This window comes from Anguilla rostrata, chromosome 5 (genome assembly GCF_018555375.3).
Source record: "Anguilla rostrata isolate EN2019 chromosome 5, ASM1855537v3, whole genome shotgun sequence".
NCBI lineage: Eukaryota > Metazoa > Chordata > Actinopteri > Anguilliformes > Anguillidae > Anguilla > Anguilla rostrata.
Window position 1 is genome coordinate 63,429,002 of NC_057937.1, and position 21,901 is coordinate 63,450,902.

The window sequence follows — 21,901 nt, forward strand, 5'->3', positions numbered from 1 at the left end:
CCCCCTGTAAATGACTAAACTTAGGGTTGTAACTAGGCAGCTGTTTAATAGGTGACTTAGTTGATGCGCCAGTCTTAACGACTACTTGTATCTTTATTTTTATTTTTCCATAGATTGCGTTGTTGCCGTTCTCGTTGTTAGTGTTAATCAGTTTAACCACCAGGGTCCAGGTTGAACTATGCGGTTGTTCCCTGTACTTGGACCGGTACTTCTCTCTAGGGGTTTCGTCATTCTTGTTCCTGGTTATGGTTATACACTTTGTTGTACGTCGCTCTGGATAAGAGCGTCTGCCAAATGCCTGTAATGTAATGTAATGCTTCAAACTAATAACAATGGGGAACAGCTATTAACCTTCATCACGAGGAACACGAAAATATCTGTCTCAAATAGCGTACATACGGCAGCGCTTCCCAAACCGGTCCTGGGGCACTCCTGTGCATGCTGATTTTTGTTTCAAGCACAACTGTGATCCAAGAATTTGAACAAGCTGCGAATTTTTCTTAATTATGTGCTAAATTACAATATGAACAGGTACATTTTATTCTACATGGCATGCATAGCTGTTTCAGACATTGACAATGTGGTCGTACGAGGGTAAATTCATCCATCCATTATCTATACCCGCTTATCAAGGGCAGGGTCCTGGGGGGTGCTGGAGCCTATGCCAGTGTACATTGGGCAAGAGGCAGGAATACATCATGGACAGGCCACCAATCTATCGCAGGGCTAAGAGGGAAAATAATCCCTCTAAGCATGAAAAGGCATCTGATTAAGAAAAATGAACAGCTTTTTAAAATTCTGCAGTTGGATTGGAAGTTGTGGCTGGAATGTAAACCAGCATGCACATGGGAGGCCAAAGGGTGGAACCAGCGACATAAAATACAGTGAAAACACATCTGCTGCATCATAGCTGATGCTAAGTGCTGTTGTACATTATAACCGGTTAGAACCAGAGTAAATCAGACCTGCAAACTCATCAGGGGTGAAAAAGGTGACAAAGATGCATACCCCCTAGGGGGGTCCGGGGGCATGCCCCCCAGGAAGAAAATATTTTAAATATCAGCTTTAATATGTGGATTTACAGTAGATTTTAGCATGAGGATATAGGGAAAAACTCACCATAGAATTAATGTAATCTTACTGCTAATGTCCCCCTTACATTACAAAAGTAATGTAAGGGGGACATCAGTTCAGGGCACAAAAAAAAAAGTCAAGAGAATGCAGAGCCGGGTCCAAAATTGTATTAAAATGCATTGCATCCACTATACAATAAAGTTGATCAAACAAAACAAAAACACAATATGCACAACTGACAAATCAAATGGAAAACACAGCTGATGTTATATTTTGGTAGAGAGAGAGAGAAAGAGAGAGAGAGTTTTTATAGTGGCAATCAGAACCTTTATTTAAATTCTCGGAGGTACAATATGGTGTGGCAAAGAGTGTTCTATTATACACATTATTTAACTGACTAGTACTGATAGTTTAACTTAAGGCACAGTGGTGGCTGCTGAGCTGAAAATCGAGGCGGCAGAAAACTTCCCCTGATTATTAGTCTAGTCTTGACTTTCAATCATTTCCCTTGATTAACAAGTCTACCCACAATCTGAATAATTCAATTGTTTCCTTCGTCACGCCATGCTATGAAGATCAAATAAATTCAAAATAAATTATAATCTAAAAAATGCCATCTAACCTGTGCTCGTTCAAATGACAAAATCTGCGTATTCCAGATCTTTGCCATGAACATTTTCGGGGTGTGTACGTTTATCCAGTTTTTAATATGTCGATTGAAATGTGCACAACTTTGCGACGCAAATAGAATGTTTTTCTCGTCTAAGCTAATTGAGGAGAAATGTCTCTATCATATTTAGTAATATGTCATTTCTAATCAAGTACAACAATTAAAAACAAGTTGACACCAATAATAACGTTAATCAGTTTAAGGGATTTTCTGCCTGCTCCTTTTTCAGCTCAGCACCCGTCACTAGGGCACCCAGTGGTTTTCTTTCTGACCAGGTCAAAACCTAGTAGGCCTATGTGGTTTTGAGGACTGCCCCGCTCTTGCGGTCCAGCCAAAAATAACTAGCACTTTGCTGTAAGCGATGGGTACAGACAATTTGACAATTAGGACGTTGGCTCTTCTCCATTGCTCTTAATGGTCTACAAAAAAATACAAATAATTCGAAATCCACGCCTGCAAATCCATTATTAAAATACTTGGTAGATTTGTTAATCACCGCTGATGGCGTTAATTTCTACTTGTTTTAAAGGTTAGCTAGCGTTGTCGTAAAATTTAGTGTTAACACATTACTACGGTTGCGCGTCAGGCACTCTTCATGGTAAGATGAAATTTTAAGATAGCGCTTCCAACATTGCTTGTGTCGAAAGTGCTGCGACGGAAACAGCGATAGATTTACCCCGAGCCACATCTGTCCAAAATGTAAACAAGTAGGCTAAGGCAGTCTTCACGGTCGGGGGAAATTTTATGACAGCGTCACCCAGCGAGTGAACACCACAAACGGCGGTGGTGTAACAGTTATTGGCTCATTACTAACTGATTGTGGCGAAAACCTGCGGTGAAAACTTTCTAGGTTAACCACTACCCCCCCCCAAATTTCAAAAACTCATCGGATGTACACGAATCACACAAATGACCTATTTTGGATTCAAAACGGCGAATTTCGCCGAAAAGCGACTAGTTTGCAGGTATGATAAATAAATAGTTTTTAAAGCACTAAGGCTGGAGTGGACTGACAGGGATGACAGTGCAGTATTCAGCAGTAAAAGTGGATTTAATGTATAAATGTAACCTGTGTAAGTTGCTGTGTATAAGAACATCTGCTGACCTGAGAGAACAGTCTGGAGAAACAAGCTGAAAGCCCATCTGGTGTGAAAAAACTAAAGAAACAAAACACAACAAGTACTTTGAAAACAGACACCTGAAATGCACCTCTCCTGGATCAAGTTCAAACAAAAAAAGAACCACAAGGATTTTTGGAGAGACCCTATTCAGCAGTCAAAGCCAAAGCCTCTCCCCTAAGACAGGGCCAGCTGTGCAGATCTTAAACTTGGTCTCCCCCTAGTAATAAAAGGGCAATATTGTCATTCAATAAACAGCTCTTAATTTCAATGATGGCCTGTCACAGCTTAATCAGGTATGTCATTATGTTACACCTCAAACTGTCACTTCAAACTGAAAGCATTACAGTGAAAGTCAGATTGTAATTATACAGTCTTTTTGCTGGTATACATCAACAGCACAGCAACGGAAGATGTGAAACATGTTAATGTGCCATCTTTCATGTCAAGTTTATGCTGATACTCCAATCAGCGCTCTGGTGTTGCCGTCCACCATTTTGTTTTCACGACCTCAACTTCAGCTTCAGGGTCCTCCAACAGATGTCCAGGATCTGTGTGTAGCAGCGAGCTACATCTTGGGTGCTGGACTGTGAGATGGTGAAAGGCATTGCTAAATTATATTTCACTGTTGAATTGGGTCACAATTGAAGTAATTACTGACTCATCACTTCTAACATGAGCTAAAATATACACATGCTGTGCATGTGAAGTTTTAATAATTCAATTACTGTAATGAAATGACATTAAATTATGTAAAACAGGTTAGATTGTGTGGCTAGCAAACTAGCCAGCTTTTAAAAGAGAATGATGAGCTCCTCCTTCATCTGAGCCGTCAATCACAGAAACCACACCTCTTCAGCTGTCAATCACAGAAACTATACTTCTCCTACCTCAACTTCCAGGTGTGTTGCTCCTTATCAGAAGGCAGACGTATGTGCCCATTAGAATAATGAATAAAATCCCAATAAAGGCTTCAATCCCAGCTACCAGAAGGCTGCGAATGTCTCGATCTGTTAAAGACAGAACGCACCGCACATATTGGTGAGCAGCAGTATGGCGTCCAAAGTAGACGTGGCAGTGTCATGTGACTTTGCAGGTAGTGAATTAACGCACATCTGATCCATACGCTGACGACTGGTTTGCTTTAATCCAGCCAAATCTGCATTTTCTTTGTTTGAATTGCATTTGTTTTTCATAGTGGCTTGGTTTTTGCCACAAAATTAATTCCCACATTATTACTTTCTGTCTGACTGAGTGTACTGAAAAAGAGTTTATCTGTTTGCTGTTAAATAAGGGGACTTCACAGTTTCTCACCGAAGCAGTGCTCTTCAGGTCTGACGATGACAGTCTTATTACTGACAGGGTTCGTTGCCACGCAGCTGTAGGGGGCGCTGTTCGTTTCTATCTCCAGAGGGAGGGACAGGGGGGAGCTGAAATTAGGGCTGCTGGTGTGGGACAGTGTCTGCCCCTCTCTGTGCCAGGACAGGGTGACCTCTCTCCCATTCTCCACAGAGCACAGCACACTGCAGCTGGGTTTCATCTTGTTTCTGCTGGACATCTGCGGTCTGGGTACTGGATCTGTGCAGGCGCAGTTACAGCATATCGGTATATTACTGAAGGGGACAACAAAAATGTCCTCCACATATTTATTTTCTCACTGTAACTTACTAACATCGTCCAGTAGGTGGCAATGAAAGTTTAGTCAAATTAAGTAGCTAACAAAGGAGCACATGACGAAAACATGACAGCCAATAGGCATGTCAGACATACAGTACATTTAATTACAATCACGTTAAAATTATTTAGCAGACGTTCTTGTCAACGGCGACGAACATTAGTGGAGAATACCATCTTACTCAGCGCATTTAAATTCTATTCCGAGTTAAATCTTTCAGAATGTACTGCTGCCAACGTTGAGTGGTCATTTGAAATGGACTAGGCTACCTTAGGATAGGGCTACCTAGCCCAGCGAACGATGACAGTAGGCTATTTAAAAACCTTAAGAACACGTGATCTATGTTCTGTCCTTATTCTGACCAAATAAAATTATTATCATAACATAAGCCTTTCATATACTTAAGCGATTAAATGCGGAAGCAGCTCTTACAGTTTAGCTAAAAACCCCCTGTTCTCGTGAAACCACAGAACTGCATATACTTAGTGCCAGCTGGTTACCATCGAGATCACATCAGCACAGAGGAGATTTGAATACCACGTGATCCCAAGTTATCCGTTACTTTCTTGTTGGATGGACTTTTAAGCGTTTCGACCACAGAACCGTATTAGACATATAGTTATTCAGTTCTGTGATTTCGACATTGATGTTAGACCAAGCGGCCAAAACCAGACTTCGTTTTTGAAGCTCATTTCCTGGTGTTGTAGTTCCTGGTTGCTCACTAGCGCCACTTCGGATGGCTCCAGTATAGGTGTTTTCATATCCGGTTTCCATGTAAGTCTACGGTACAAATGCAATAAAAATACAAAGCCACTAATTTTTTCTCACAAGAACAAATAGTCATAATAGGTGTATTTTATTCGTCTTATGACTGTCCATGGGTCTATTTTATGATTTATTGCATCATTTGGGCACAGGGCCAATATTTGTTCTGGACCAATGAGGTACAGCTTGCGTCACTTCCGGATTACTTCAAAGGACTATGCTACAGTAGGGGCCACAGTCTATGGTCACTGGGGTGGGCGGTGGCGCTTCTTGGCCTTGCCATTGCGGCTCCGGCTACGGTCCGCCTGTGCTAAGTCTGAAAATGCAGGCATCCCATTTCGTGGTGATTTCATTATGGCGTGTGCTATTTACAGCTGCACTAGACGACCATAAAATAATCCTCCTCTTAAGTTTTTCGGTAGCCGAGTCATTTTTACTATTTCCTTTAGCCTACTTAACCAAATAATTACTCGGCAGAAAGCGTAATCAGCCTGCTATATTTGGTAAACCAGCAGTAGCCTGTGCTAAAACAGTTCGCAACTTCGGCTACCAAGCCGTTTGACTAGCTAGCTAACCTTAACCGGCAAACATTCAATCTGTCAAACGTGTTTGGCGGCTTGTCAGTCGTGTACATTCCGTAAATGTCTACCTGGGCCATGCTTCAAGCATGTGACAAAGCTACTATAATCCCGATTTTGGGATAAACACTTTTCAGTTTCACGAGGCGAATTAAGAGTCTCAAGGTTCATTTGCTGAAATCACACACACAGAATTTAACGAAATTAACCATCTTGGCATTTTGAAAGGAATATGTTTTTAGCATTTAAGAGACCGACAAGCTAGGCATTTAAGACAGTGGTTCTCAGAATCGGTTCTGGCGGCTCCTTGCGTATATTGGCTTTTCTCCATTGGTTTTGATGATTTACAAGAAAAAAACGATAGCCTAATAATAATTAGAAATTCAACGTAGGCTACATTATTTTTGTCTTCATGCACCAGGTGGAAAACTTGCTGTACAAAGTGCGTTGTCATATTTACACGCCTGCAGATCAGTTATTAAAATACTTGGTAGATTTGTTAATAACCGCTGACAGTGTTAATTTTATTCGGTAGAAAGTGATTTGCGAACGATCGGTCAGCTAGCGTCACCCAGCAAGTGAACACCACAAACGGCGATGGAGTAGCTAGTAGTAGCAGTTACTGGCTCATTAACTGACTGGCGAAAACCTACGACGATAACTTGCTCGGTTAACAGCAGATCTACCAGACAGTTATACGAAAATTAGCCTAGTCAAATCACCAGTAGCCTACACATCTCCGATTGATTGACCATCAGTGTAGTCAATGTTCTTCCCCTGTGGTTCATATTGCTAATGCGTGAGCTAACCACGGATAGCCTACCTAGCTCACTGGCAAGCTGATATGCTAGTTAAGCATATTCGTTTTGCTGAGAAACATGAATTGAAGATAACTGAACATAGCCTAATTGTATTTTTAATGTCATACATATAACGTGATTACATGACAGTACAGTCACGGATGGAAATTAAACTCCGTAAACATCTGATAATATATTTTAAAACATAACGGCAGACAGTCAGCTAGCCTCGTTCAGGTTGATGGGCTTTTCCGCACCGGACTGTCAATCAAATTGTAAAAATCACAGAGCGGCTTTTAAACTCTGTGGTTTTGGCTCCAACTCCAATATGGCCGCGCCCGCCATTGAGCTTCAAAACGTATTTTCGGAGACCCACGGAGAGTCAATGGGTGACGTCACAGTAGCTTTGTCCATATTTTTTACAGTCTCTGTGTTAGACCAAGCGGCCAAAACCAGACTTCGTTTTTGAAGCTCATATCCTGGTGTTGTAGTTCCTGGTTGCTCACTAGCGCCACTACGGATGGCTCCAGTATAGGTGTTTTCATATCCGGTTTCCATGTAAGTCTACGGTACAAATGCGATCAAAATACAAAATCAATAATTTTTTCTCACAAGAACAAATAGTCATAATAGGTGTATTTTATTGGTCTTGCTGATACGCCAATCAGCGCTCTGTTTGGCCGTCCACCATTTTGTTCACAACCCAACTTCAGCTTCAGTTCCTCCAACAGATTCCCAATCTGTGTGTAGCAGCGGCTACATATCTTGGTGCTGGACTGTGGATGGTGAAAGGCATTGCTAATTATATTCAATGTTTGTTGGTCACAGATTGAGTATTACGGACTCCTCACTTCTAACAAAGCTAAATCTACACACCTGTGCATGGGCAGTTTTATAATTCAATTACTGTAATGAAATGACATTAATTTGTGACCAGTTAGATTGGTGTGCTACAAACGTAGCCCAGCTGTTAAATAGAATGATGAGCGCCTACCTTCATCTGATCCGTCAATCAAAAGAAACCACGTCCAACCTCTTCACTGTCTAACAGAAACAACTTCTCCTACTCAACGTCCGGTGTGGGTTGCTCCTTTATCAGAAGGCACAGACGTATGGCCCATTAGATAGTGATAAAATCCCAATAAGGCTTCAATCCCAGCTCCCGAAGGCTGCGAATGTCTCGATCTGTTAAGACAGAACGCACCGCACATATTGGTGAGCAGCAGTATGGCTTCCAAAGTAGACTTGGCAGTGTCATGTGACTTTGCAGGTAGTGAATTAACACACATCTGATCCATACGCTGACGACTGGTTTGCTTTAATCCAGCCAAATCTGCATTTTCTTTGTTTGAATTGCATTTGTTTTTCATAGTGGCTTGGTTTTTGCCACACAATTAATTCCCACATTATTACTTTCTGTCTGACTGAGTGTACTGAAAAAGAGTTTATCTGTTTGCTGTTAAATAAGGGGACTTCACAGTTTCTCACCGAAGCAGTGCTCTTCAGGTCTGACGATGACAGTCTTATTACTGACAGGGTTCGTTGCCACGCAGCTGTAGGGGGCGCTGTTCGTTTCTATCTCCAGAGGGAGGGACAGGGGGGAGCTGAAATTAGGGCTGCTGGTGTGGGACAGTGTCTGCCCCTCTCTGTGCCAGGACAGGGTGACCTCTCTCCCATTCTCCACAGAGCACAGCACACTGCAGCTGGGTTTCATCTTGTTTCTGCTGGACATCTGCGGTCTGGGTACTGGATCTGCGCAGGCGCAGTTACAGCATATCGGTATATTACTGAAGGGGACAACAAAAATGTCCTCCACATATTTATTTTCTCACTGTAACTTACTAACATCGTCCAGTAGGTGGCAATGAAAGTTTAGTCAAATAAGTAGCTAACAAAGGAGCACATGACGAAAACATGACAGCCAATAGGCATGTCAGACATACAGTACATTTAATTACAATCACGTTAAAATTATTTAGCAGACGTTCTTGTCAACGGTGGAGAATACCATCTTACTCAGCGCATTTAAATTCTATTCCGAGTTAAATCTTTCAGAATGTACTGCTGCCAACGTTGAGTGGTCATTTGAAATGGACTAGGCTACCTTAGGATAGGGCTACCTAGCCCAGCGAACGATGACAGTAGGCTATTTAAAAACCTTAAGAACACGTGATCTATGTTCTGTCCTTATTCTGACCAAATAAAATTATTATCATAACATAAGCCTTTCATATACTTAAGCGATTAAATGCGGAAGCAGCCCTTACAGTTTAGCTAAAAACCCCCTGTTCTTGTGAAACCACAGAACTGCATATACTTAGTGCCAGCTGGTTACCATCGAGATCATATCAGCACAGAGGAGAAATGAATACCACGTGATCCCAAGTTATCCGTTACTTTCTTGTTGGATGGACTTTTAAGCGTTTCGACCACAGAACCGTATTAGACATATAGTTATTCAGTTCTGTGATTTCGACATTGATGTTAGACCAAGCGGCCAAAACCAGACTTCGTTTTTGAAGCTCATTTCCTGGTGTTGTAGTTCCTGGTTGCTCACTAGCGCCACTTCGGATGGCTCCAGTATAGGTGTTTTCATATCCGGTTTCCATGTAAGTCTACGGTACAAATGCAATAAAAATACAAAGCCACTAATTTTTTCTCACAAGAACAAATAGTCATAATAGGTGTATTTTATTCGTCTTATGACTGTCCATGGGTCTATTTTATGATTTATTGCATCATTTGGGCACAGGGCCAATATTTGTTCTGGACCAATGAGGTACAGCTTGCGTCACTTCCGGATTACTTCAAAGGACTATGCTACAGTAGGGGCCACAGTCTATGGTCACTGGGGTGGGCGGTGGCGCTTCTTGGCCTTGCCATTGCGGCTCCGGCTACGGTCCGCCTGTGCTAAGTCTGAAAATGCAGGCATCCCATTTCGTGGTGATTTCATTATGGCGTGTGCTATTTACAGCTGCACTAGACGACCATAAAATAATCCTCCTCTTAAGTTTTTCGGTAGCCGAGTCATTTTTACTATTTCCTTTAGCCTACTTAACCAAATAATTACTCGGCAGAAAGCGTAATCAGCCTGCTATATTTGGTAAACCAGCAGTAGCCTGTGCTAAAACAGTTCGCAACTTCGGCTACCAAGCCGTTTGACTAGCTAGCTAACCTTAACCGGCAAACATTCAATCTGTCAAACGTGTTTGGCGGCTTGTCAGTCGTGTACATTCCGTAAATGTCTACCTGGGCCATGCTTCAAGCATGTGACAAAGCTACTATAATCCCGATTTTGGGATAAACACTTTTTCAGTTTCACGAGGCGAATTAAGAGTCTCAAGGTTCATTTGCTGAAATCACACACACAGAATTTAACGAAATTAACCATCTTGGCATTTTGAAAGGAATATGTTTTTAGCATTTAAGAGACCGACAAGCTAGGCATTTAAGACAGTGGTTCTCAGAATCGGTTCTGGCGGCTCCTTGCGTATATTGGCTTTTCTCCATTGGTTTTGATGATTTACAAGAAAAAAACGATAGCCTAATAATAATTAGAAATTCAACGTAGGCTACATTATTTTTGTCTTCATGCACCAGGTGGAAAACTTGCTGTACAAAGTGCGTTGTCATATTTACACGCCTGCAGATCAGTTATTAAAATACTTGGTAGATTTGTTAATAACCGCTGACAGTGTTAATTTTATTCGGTAGAAAGTGATTTGCGAACGATCGGTCAGCTAGCGTCACCCAGCAAGTGAACACCACAAACGGCGATGGAGTAGCTAGTAGTAGCAGTTACTGGCTCATTAACTGACTGGCGAAAACCTACGACGATAACTTGCTCGGTTAACAGCAGATCTACCAGACAGTTATACGAAAATTAGCCTAGTCAAATCACCAGTAGCCTACACATCTCCGATTGATTGACCATCAGTGTAGTCAATGTTCTTCCCCTGTGGTTCATATTGCTAATGCGTGAGCTAACCACGGATAGCCTACCTAGCTCACTGGCAAGCTGATATGCTAGTTAAGCATATTCGTTTTGCTGAGAAACATGAATTGAAGATAACTGAACATAGCCTAATTGTATTTAATGTCATACATATAACGTGATTACATGACAGTACAGTCACGGATGGAAATTAAACTCCGTAAACATCTGATAATATATTTTAAAACATAACGGCAGACAGTCAGCTAGCCTCGTTCAGGTTGATGGGCTTTTCCGCACCGGACTGTCAATCAAATTGTAAAAATCACAGAGCGGCTTTTAAACTCTGTGGTTTTGGCTCCAACTCCAATATGGCCGCGCCCGCCATTGAGCTTCAAAACGTATTTTCGGAGACCCACGGAGAGTCAATGGGTGACGTCACAGTAGCTTTGTCCATATTTTTTACAGTCTCTGTGTTAGACCAAGCGGCCAAAACCAGACTTCGTTTTTGAAGCTCATATCCTGGTGTTGTAGTTCCTGGTTGCTCACTAGCGCCACTACGGATGGCTCCAGTATAGGTGTTTTCATATCCGGTTTCCATGTAAGTCTACGGTACAAATGCGATCAAAATACAAAATCAATAATTTTTTCTCACAAGAACAAATAGTCATAATAGGTGTATTTTATTGGTCTTATGACTGTCCATGGGTCGATTTCATGATTTATTGCGTCATTTGGGCACAGTGCCAATATTTGTTCTGGACCAATGAGGTACAGCTTGCGTCACTTCCGGATTACTGCAGAGGACTGAGCTACAGTAGGGGCTACAGTCTATGGTCACTGGGGTGGGAGGTGGCGCCTCTTGGCCTTGACATTGCGGCTCCGGCCACGGTCCGCCTGTGCTAAGTCTGAAAATGCAGGCATCCCATTTCGTGGCGATTTCATTATGGTGTGTGCTATTTACAACTGCAGTAGACGACCATAAAATAATCCTCCTCTTAAGTTTTTCGGTAGCCGAGTCATTTTTACTATTTCCTTTAGCCTACTTAACCAAATAATTACTTGGCAGAAAGCGTAATCAGCTTGCTATATTTGGTAGTCCAGTAGTAGCCTATGCTAAAACAGTTCGCAACTTCGGCTACCAAGCCATTTGACTAGCTAGCTAACCTTAACCGGCAAACATTAAATCTGTCAGACGTGTTTGGCGGCATGTCAGTCGTGTACATTCCGTAAATGTCTACCTGGGCCATGCTTCACGCATGTGACAAAGCTACTATAATCCCGATTTTTGGATAAACACTTTTTCAGTTTCACGTAGCGAATTAAGAGTCTCAAGGTTAATTTGCTGAATATACAACACACGATGAAATCACACACACAGAATTTAACGAAATTAACCATCTTGGCATTTAGAAAGGAACATGTTTTTAGCATTTAAGAGACCGACAAGCTAGGCATTTAAGACAGTGGTTCTCAGAATCGGTTCTGGGGGCTCCTTGCGTATATTGGCTTTTCTCCATTGGTTTTGATGATTTACAAGAAAAAAATAATAGCCTAATAATAATTAGAAATTCAACGTAGGCTACATTTTTTTTTGTCTTCATGCACCAGGTGGAAAACTTGCTGTACAAAGTGCGTTGTCATATTTACACGCCTGCAGATCAGTTATTAAAATACTTGGTAGATTTGTTATTCACCGCTGACAGTGTTAATTTTATTCGGTAGAAAGTGATTTGCGAATGATCGGTCAGCTAGCGTCACCCAGCAAGTGAACACCACAAACGGCGATGGAGTAGCTAGTAGCAGTTACTGGCTCATTAACTGACTGTGGCGAAAACCTACGACGATAACTTGCTCGGTTAACAGCAGATCTACCAGACAGTTATACGAAAATTAGCCTAGTCAAATCACCAGTAGTCTACACATCTCTGATTGATTGACCATCAGTGTAGTCAATGTTCTTCCCCTGTGGTTCATATTGCTAATGCGTGAGCTAACCACGGATAGCCTACCTAGCTCACTGGCAAGCTGATACGCTAGCTAAGCATATTCGTTTTGCTGAGAAACATAAATTGAAGATAACTGAACATAGCCTAATTGTATTTTTAATGTCATACATATAAAGTGATAACATGACAGTACAGTCACGGATGGAAATTATACTCCGTAAACATCAGATAATATATTTTAAAACATAACGGCAGACAGTCAGCTAGCCTCGTTCAGGTTGATGGGCTTTTCCGCACCGGACTGTCAATCAAATTGTAAAAATCACAAGACCACTTAACTCTATGGTTTTGGCTCCAAATCGAGAAAATGGCCGCGCCCGCCATTGAGTTTCAAAACGTGTTTTAGAGACCCACGGAGAGTCAATGGGTGACGTCACAGTAGCTATGTCCATATTTTTTACAGTCTCTGTGTTAGACGTAATAATGGTACAGAGATCACGTGAGTATACTGCCTCGTGTTCTGCTTCATGTTCCTGTATTTACTAAAAAAGCGTCTGCCGTTTTGCATCGGGAATTTATGGATGCTAACTAGCCGACTACAGGCAGTTAGAGCACATAGTTCTAAACAGCAGAACATAAATGCAGTTTCACTAAACCAATGGCGTTTTCTCAACTTCAAAAATGGAATGTCATTATGAATAAATTCAAAAGAGTGAAAAGAGACCAGTGGGCCCTTGAACAGACTAAGTTGCCCTACTCAAATGGTTCAAGGCAATAGGTTTCCACAAACTGTTTGAGTAAACTGAACTCTTCAGTTTTACAGTGTATAGGACCCAGACAGGAAAAATATAAAAGCCCAACAAATTGGCAGTTTATGCAATGTCCGCTTACCTAGATATACAACGCCAGTGCTTGCTGTTAGTGTAAGGAATGCAACCTAATACTAAAAAAAGATAATCTTGGATTTTAAGGTGAAATCGATTAGGCACAGTAGAAGGCTGCAGAATTATCTATTTATGATGTCATGTGCTACTTCAAACACAGAGCCCCTAATAGTGTGTCCGGAGTTCCCGTCCAGCGCTGCCCAGTGCTGCTGTGTTTTCTCCTCACTCTGAATAACACGTCTCAGAGCTCTCTCTGTATCTTAAAAACAGAAACTTCAGTTTCTTACCGAAGCAGTGCTCTTCAGGTCTTACTGTGACAGTCTCATTGCTGGCTGGGTTTGCTGCCATGCAGCCATAGGGGGCGCTGTTCTCTTCTATCTCCAGAGGGAGGGACAGGGGGGAGCTGAAATTAGGGCTGCTGGTGTGGGACAGTGTCCGTCCCTCTCTGTGCCAGGACAGGGTGACCTCTCTCCCATTCTCCACAGAGCACAGCACACTGCAGTTGGGTTTCATCTTGTTCCTGCTGGACACCTGTGGTCTGGGTACTGGATCTGTGCAGAGATACAACAGAGGGAGGGATTCAACCTGACCAATGCAACACGACTGCAACACACTGTTGTAGCTTCAACACTGACCCCTAACTCCACTCTGTGTGAGCCTTCAACACTGACCCCTAACTCCACTCTGTGTGAGCCTTCAACACTGACCAGTAACACTGACCCCTAACTGCACTCTGTGTGTGAGCCTTCAACACTGACCCCTAACTCCACTCTGTGTGAGCCTTCAAAACTGACCAGTAACACTGACCCCTAACTGCACTCTGTGTGTGAGCCTTCAACACTGACCCCTAACTCCACCCTGTGGGTGACACAGCAGGTGACATGAGCTCACACATGCAACTAAAACCACATCTTCTACATCTAATTTCTCACTTCATATTAACACTGAAACTGAGAGAACATGTCTGTCCAAAACAACAAATACCGAGTCGATACAGGAACAGTGAATGTCATGTGCTACTTCAAACACAGAGCCCCTAATAGTGTGTCCGGAGTTCCCGTCCAGCGCTGCCCAGTGCTGCTGTGTTTTCTCCTCACTCTGAATAACACGTCTCAGAGCTCTCTCTGTATCTTAAAAACAGAAACTTCAGTTTCTCACCGAAGCAGTGCTCTTCAGGTCTGACTGTGACAGTCTTATTACTGACAGGATTTGTTGCCACGCAGCTGTAGGGGGCGCTGTTCGTTTCTATCTCCAGAGGGAGGGACAGGGGGGAGCTGAAATTAGGGCTGCTGGTGTGGGACAGTGTCTGCCCCTCTCTGTGCCAGGACAGGGTGACCTCTTTCCCATTCTCCACAGAGCACAGCACACTACAGTTGGGTTTCATCTTGTTCCTGCTGGACACCTGTGGTCTGGGTACTGGATCTGTGCAGAGATACAACAGCAGGGAGGGACTTCAACACTGACCAGTAACACTGACCCCTAACTCCACTCTGTGTGTGAGCCTTCAACACTGACCCCTAACTCCACTCTGTGTGTGAGCCTTCAACACTGACCAGTAACACTGACCCCTAACTCCACTCTGTGTGAGCCTTCAACACTGACCAGTAACACTGACCCCTAACTCCACTCTGTGTGTGAGCCTTCAACACTGACCCCTAACTCCACCCTGTGGGTGACACAGCAGGTGACATGAGCTCACACATGCAACTAAAACCACATCTTCTACACCTAATTTCTCACTTCATATTAACACTGAAACTGAGAGAACATGTCTGTCCAAAACAACAAATACCGAGTCGATACAGGAACAGTGAATGTCAAAATTTCTAATTCAAACATGCGTTATTGCCGTGACCAAGAAAAGACATGTGTTGCCTAAGCATCATTTACATTAAATATAACTCAACAGAAACTATATATCTGTTACAAATTTTAAGATTTTACCTATTTAAGAGCTGCTCACTCTCTCTTAAGGCAAGGGCACAGCACACACAGGGTGGGGTGGGTGGGGTGTCTGTCCTCCTGAAGGCTGATATTTTCTGCCTTTCCTCTCATTTTATATAAGTAAATACTTAACGTTTCTCATTAATACTACACAAAGAGCAGTGAGTACAGTGTTGATGCTTACCGTACACACTCAGCTGGTATACGGACACTAGGACCTCATGCTTATCCATGTTCTGGACTACATACTCCCCGGAGTCCTCCTTCTTCAGCTGTGTGATGGAGAGGACCCCAGTGCTGCTGTTCCACTGCAGTCTGCCCGTCACAGTGAGGTAAGGGACGTATCTCACCACTCTGGCAATCTGGCTGCCGTTCTTCAAAAACAGTCCATTCTTTTTCACAGCGGCTGGCAAAGAGACCGCGTCTCCCACAATGCATTTCAGCTCCTTCACCTCAGACTGTGCCGAGGACCTGCACACACCTGGGAGGAGAGGGCGGGGGGAGTTGAGTTAGTTGTGACTGTTGATTGGTTCACTGAAAAGATTTAAATACCTTAGAGGTAACTGAGCCCTCGCAGGGAGGTAGGAGGTAAATTTTACCCTTTATATTTTAGGCATTTATGTAACAGGCGCTTTTGTCCAGAGTGACTTACACAGCTTACATCTTTTACATACCACCCATTTATACACGTCCTGGATATTTACTGAAGCCATTCAAGCTAGGTACCTTGCCAAGGGTACAAGGGCAGTGGCCCACCTCAACCCAATCAAACCCACAACCTTGGCAGGTAGGAGTTAGGAATTTCTGGTTGGGGTACAATGTGATCCTGTCAATAAAGGGGTCCTATTACAAAACTCAGGAAAGTAGCGCAGTCCATATCGACTAATAAGAGAATCAGTGAATAGCTCGGCTATGTCTCTGCTTTCATACTGAGAACACCGGAGAGCAAACTGCGGAAGGTCCTGCTCTGATCTGTGATAGGATCACTAACTAACACTCAGGGAGGCAGTGAATCAGCATTAAACTTGAATTTGAAAATTACATTACGTTTATTTGGTTAATGCTTTTGTCCAAAGCGACGTACAATAGGTTCAGCTCATAGTTTTCCATGGAGGAAGATTTAAGAACTAACGTTTTCACTGAGGCAGTGTAGAAGTCTGAGGATATTTGTTCGGTGCTCTGAAATGGAACCGTAAAAGCCTTGCGTATGTTTCCCCGTTACAGGACTACGACGACAGAGGAAACAATGTGTAATTAACCTTTATCAACATTTTTTCCTCTGCAATTCTGTACAAGTACATGAGAATGGCTATTAGTTATTTTGTATGTGTTTGGTGAATAAAATCTTAGAGCTCCTACCGTAAACCCAGACGAGGCCCAGCAGAGCTGCAGTGAATCTCATCTCTCCAGCCTCAGACGGAATATTTCAGCTTGAAAGAGCAAAGCTGTCGGGGCAGTTATGCTTTTCATAATTTTCCACGCAGGCAGGCTCCTCCCCCTTTATGCTTTTCATGATTTTGCACGCAGGCAGGCTCCTCCCCCTGCCTGTAATGTTGTCACGGAGTGTGAGACGACCTCCACCCTCTGGACGGCATTTCTGACATTCCCCGGAATGCTGTGTGATCCGGCTGCGGCTGGTCTCCCGTGCCCGGCCCTTCCTGGGGAAAGTTCCTTTCTCCCGGGTTTCCCCCCTTTTCCTGGTAGATTTAAACATTTTTTACATTTTTTCCTTCTGTTTGGATGTGTGGAGGGTGGGGTGGTGGTGGACTGTTGTTTGTGTGGGTTTTATGTCGGGGGCTGTTCGTTGTGTGAGGTTGATGGGGGTCTGTTCATTGGATGGTGTTGATATGGGGGCTGGAGAAGGTGCTCCATTGTACTTTAAATCTTCAATTAAACAGTTTCAGTAACTAGGTGTCTATACTTTCAGCAATAATTTTACCCGCCAGTCTGTAACTTGGTCAAAATTGTAACATCTATTTAAAGGAATTATTTACCATAACGCACATTGCAGGAGATGAAACATGAATTGATCTGAAAACACCTCACTGTGAAGAAAGAGTATCGTAACTCTCAGGCTCTGGAGTTAGATTAGGGTAACCCGCACACTGGTAGAAAGAGGCTTAGTAAAGTCAAAACAGATTTGTAAAAACTCCTTTATTTCTTGTCACTGGCTTATTATAATAATACTAATAATAATAATACAGCACAGGAACAGTATACAACAGCAATAATAATAATAATAATAATCATCATCATCTTCATCGTCATCTTCATCATTTTGTATTACACCTTTCATACATCATTTTGCAGGATGTATTTGGGAATGAGACTTAAAATTAGCAAAAACAATAAAATAAAACAATAAGACAAGAAATAAGAATAAGGAGAAATAATAACAAATAAAATTATGTACAAATAAGATAATAAAACAGCAATTCAATATTAAATCAGAAAATAATCAAACCAACAAAAAATCTTAAAAGCATGCATGAATGAGCCTATAGCCTGTGTCACTCACCTTAAATAAAAGAAAGTCAGTTTGGTTAGATCTGACACAGGCTTGAAGGTTCAAACGAAACGTCTAAAATTACCGCTAAATTCTCAACGTGCTATTTTGTCATTAACTGAAAAAAAATATTGAGAAATCTATTGTTTAATATCTGTAATGTAATTCTGTAGGGAGCAGACAGCTCTGCCATCACCAGGTGAAACTGCACCAGGATGTGAACACTTCCTGGTAACTCAGATTCACACTGGTGGAGTTAACTCCCAATATACTGTCCCGCTCCTAAACATGCACAGCCTCCTTAAGGATGACATGTACCTGCAGCTGACCATTTTTATCTAAAGAAAAAAAAAGCTGAGCTATTTTTGAGAGAATGAGAGCTGCTGTTCAATGAAAGCACCAGGGAGAAAGATACACTGGCCATGTGCATGTGCACATTTGCGTTACAGCTCTGTAACTGTCTCAGAAGATCTTCTTCTTCTTCTCCTCTCAGTGCTGCAACCAATGAGGGAAACATGGTCAGAGTAGGAACACAATACTGCTGGTATAAGAACATTAATACTGCTGGTATAAGAACATTAATGCTGCTGGTGTAAGAACATTAATGCTGCTGGTATAAGAACAATAATACTGCTGGTATATGAATATAAATAATGCTGGTATAAGAACATTAATACTGCTGGTATATGAATATAAATAATGCTGGTATAAGAACATTAATGCTGCTGGTGTAAGAACATTAATGCTGCTGGTGTAAGAACATTAATACTGCTGGTATAAGAACATTAATACTGCTGGTATAAGAACATTAATGCTGCTGGTATAAGAACATTAATACTGCTGGTATATGAATATAAATAATGCTGGTATAAGAACATTATTACTGCTGGTATAAGAACATTAATGCTGCTGGCATAAGAACATTAATGCTGCTGGTATAAGAACATTCATGCTGCTGGCATAAGAACATTAATGCTGCTGATATAAGAACATTAATACTGCTGGTATAAGAACATTCATGCTGCTGGCATAAGAACATTAATGCTGCTGATATAAGAACATTAATGCTGCTGGTATAAGAACATTCATGCTGCTGGCATAAGAACATTAATGCTGCTGATATAAGAACATTAATACTGCTGGTATATGAATATAAATAATGCTGGTATAAGAACATTAATGTTGCTGGTATAAGAACATTAATGCTGCTGGTATAAGAACATTCATGCTGCTGGCATAAGAACATTAATGCTGCTGATATAAGAACATTAATACTGCTGGTATATGAATATAAATAATGCTGGTATAAGAACATTATTACTGCTGGTATAAGAACATTAATACTGCTGGTGTAAGAACATTAATGCTGCTGGTGTAAGAACATTAATGCTGCTGGTGTAAGAACATTAATACTGCTGGTATAAGAACATTAATACTGCTGGTATAAGAACATTAATGCTGCTGGTATAAGAACATTAATACTGCTGGTATATGAATATAAATAATGCTGGTATAAGAACATTATTACTGCTGGTATAAGAACATTAATGCTGCTGGCATAAGAACATTAATGCTGCTGGCATAAGAACATTAATGCTGCTGATATAAGAACATTAATACTGCTGGTATATGAATATAAATAATGCTGGTATAAGAACATTATTACTGCTGGTATAAGAACATTAATACTGCTGGTGTAAGAACATTAATACTGCTGGTATAAGAACATTAATGCTGCTGGTGTAAGAACATTAATGCTGCTGGTGTAAGAACATTAATACTGCTGGTATAAGAACATTAATACTGCTGGTATAAGAACATTAATGCTGCTGGTATAAGAACATTATTGCTGGTATAAGACAGGAAGTCTGTAACAGTGACAGGTGCGGTTACCTGGGCAAAGTAAGAATTCTTCCTTTTCTGTACTGATGGATTAAAAGACCGACAGCCAGGGTCACCAACACAAACTCCACCAGCCTCAACACAAACATTATATACAGCAGAGCATCATGGGAACCATGACCTAGAGAGAGAGAAAGAGAAAGAGAGGGAGAGGGACAGAGAGAGCGAGAGAAAGAGAAAGAGAGACAGACAGACAGACAGAGACAGAGAGAGAGAGAGAGAAACAGACAGAGAGAGAGAGACATAGAATGTCACACCTACTTACAATGTCACTATGGGTCTATGCTCCTTGCCCTCCTCCCTACAGACTGCTTCTCCTTACCCTCATCCCTACAGACTGCTGCTCCTTACCCTCCTCCCTACAGACTGCTGCTCCTTACCCTCCTCCCTACAGACTGCTGCTCCTTACCCTCCTCCCTACAGACTGCTGCTCCTTACCCTCCTCCCTACAGACTGCTGCTCCTTACCCTCCTCCCTACAGGCTGCTGCTCCTTACCCTCCTCCCTACAGGCTGCTGCTCCCTACCCTCATCCCTACAGACTGCTGCTCCTTACCTTCCTCCCTACAGACTGCTGCTCTTTACCCTCCTCCCTACAGACTGCTGCTCCTTACCCTCCTCCCTACAGGCTGCTGCTCCTTACTCTCCTCCCTACAGGATGCTGCTCCTTACCCTCCTCCCTACAGGCTGCTGCTCCTTACCCTCCTCCCTACAGGCTGCTGCTCCTTACCCTCCTCCCTACAGACTGCTGCTCTTTACCCTCCTCCCTACACACTGCTGCTCCTTACCCTTCGGCCTGCAGACCTGTGTGGGGTGAAAAGCTGTTTTCTCCTCACTGCCTGGGTTTATAGCCACACAGGTGTAGGTGAAGTTGGACACCTCTATCTCCAGAGTGAGGGACAGGGTGCTGAGACTCAGGCTGCTGGTTTGGGACAGTCTCTGTCCCTCTGTCCTCCAGGACAGGGTGACCTCTCTCCCATTCTGCACAGAGCACTGCAGTGAGCAGCTTCTGCCCCCTTCGGCTACTGATGTAATATGAGGCTTCGACACGGATTCTGTAAGAGACCCCACAGCACAACATCACTGACACAGAGTATCACTGACACACACACACAGCATCACTGACACAGAGCATCACTGACACGGCACAGCCTCACTGAGACAGAGCATCACTGACACACACACACACACAGCATCACTGACACAGAGTATCACTGACACGGCACAGCATCACTGACACAGAGCATCAGTGACACACACACACACACAGCATTACTGACACAGAGCATCACTGACACGCACACACAGCTTCACTGACACACACACACTCACACACAGCATCACTGACACAGAGCATCACTGACACACACACAGCATCACTGACACACACACACAGCATCACTGACACAGAGCATCACTGACACACTCACACACAGCATAACTGACACAGAGTATCACTGACATGGCACAGCTTCACTGACACAGAGCATCACTGACACACACACACCATCACTGACACAGAGCATTACTGACACACACACACACACACACACAGCATCACTGGCACAGAGTATCACTGACACGGCACAGCATCACTGACAGAGTATCACTGACACGGCACAGCATCACTGACACAGAGCATCACTGCCCCACAGAATAGCATTACTGACACACTGAACTGCACCACTCATATACATTCACACCTGGGAGCTGCCCAGTACAACCACAATCCTCTATTGTTGGCCATTGAGCAGCTCTACTGGAGGGAGAGAACATTTTTTAGTATGTTAAATCAGGGGATGATTAGGTGGCAAGTTTTTTGCGAGAGCCAGACCTGGGATTTTAGCCAGGACATCGGGGAATCCCCTACTCTTTACAAATAGTGTCATGGGACCTTGGTTTAACGTCTCATCCAAAAGATGGCATCTCCTACAGCACAGTGTCCCCGTCACTGCACTGGGGCATTGGGTTTTTTTTATTTGAATGTCCCCAATGTCCCCCTTTAACTAGGGGGACATTGAACAACCAGAAACTGAAAATATATATAAATGGACAGATTCTGTTTTGCATTGGAAATATTTACAGTAATGATATATAGAAAAAT

The 21,901-nt window shown here is 42.6% G+C and overlaps 2 protein-coding genes and 1 long non-coding RNA gene across 4 annotated transcripts in view; all 3 read right to left on the reverse strand.

Annotated features, from left to right (window-relative positions):
* Positions 1-1,050: 1,050 nt before the first annotated feature.
* On the reverse strand, positions 1,051-4,464 carry LOC135255945 (uncharacterized). Its single transcript, XR_010330323.1, has 3 exons — positions 4,177-4,464; positions 3,753-3,872; positions 1,051-3,449 (listed from the first exon to the last, which is right to left on the reverse strand). It is a non-coding gene; the product is annotated as an uncharacterized LOC135255945 (long non-coding RNA).
* A 3,690-nt stretch (positions 4,465-8,154) lies between these two features.
* Positions 8,155-16,896, reverse strand: LOC135256194 (basement membrane proteoglycan-like). The gene is made up of 5 exons (XM_064338036.1): positions 16,751-16,896; positions 15,576-15,872; positions 14,606-14,869; positions 13,735-13,998; positions 8,155-8,432 (listed from the first exon to the last, which is right to left on the reverse strand). The coding sequence occupies exons 1-5, from the start codon at positions 16,791-16,793 to the stop codon at positions 8,155-8,157; spliced, it is 1,146 nt and encodes a 381-aa protein (XP_064194106.1). The 5' UTR covers positions 16,794-16,896.
* Positions 16,897-17,526: 630 nt separating this feature from the next.
* The window catches only part of LOC135255947 (T-lymphocyte surface antigen Ly-9-like), a 227,919-nt gene continuing 223,544 nt past the window's right edge, over positions 17,527-21,901 (reverse strand). For both annotated transcript variants that reach the window (XM_064337785.1, XM_064337786.1), the window contains exons 8-10: positions 20,586-20,852; positions 19,791-19,920; positions 17,527-18,392 (exon numbers count right to left, since the gene is read on the reverse strand). In XM_064337785.1, coding sequence (XP_064193855.1) covers positions 18,341-18,392; positions 19,791-19,920; positions 20,586-20,852 — 449 coding nt within the window. In that variant the 3' untranslated portion in view covers positions 17,527-18,340. The remainder of the gene's footprint in view (positions 18,393-19,790; positions 19,921-20,585; positions 20,853-21,901) is intronic.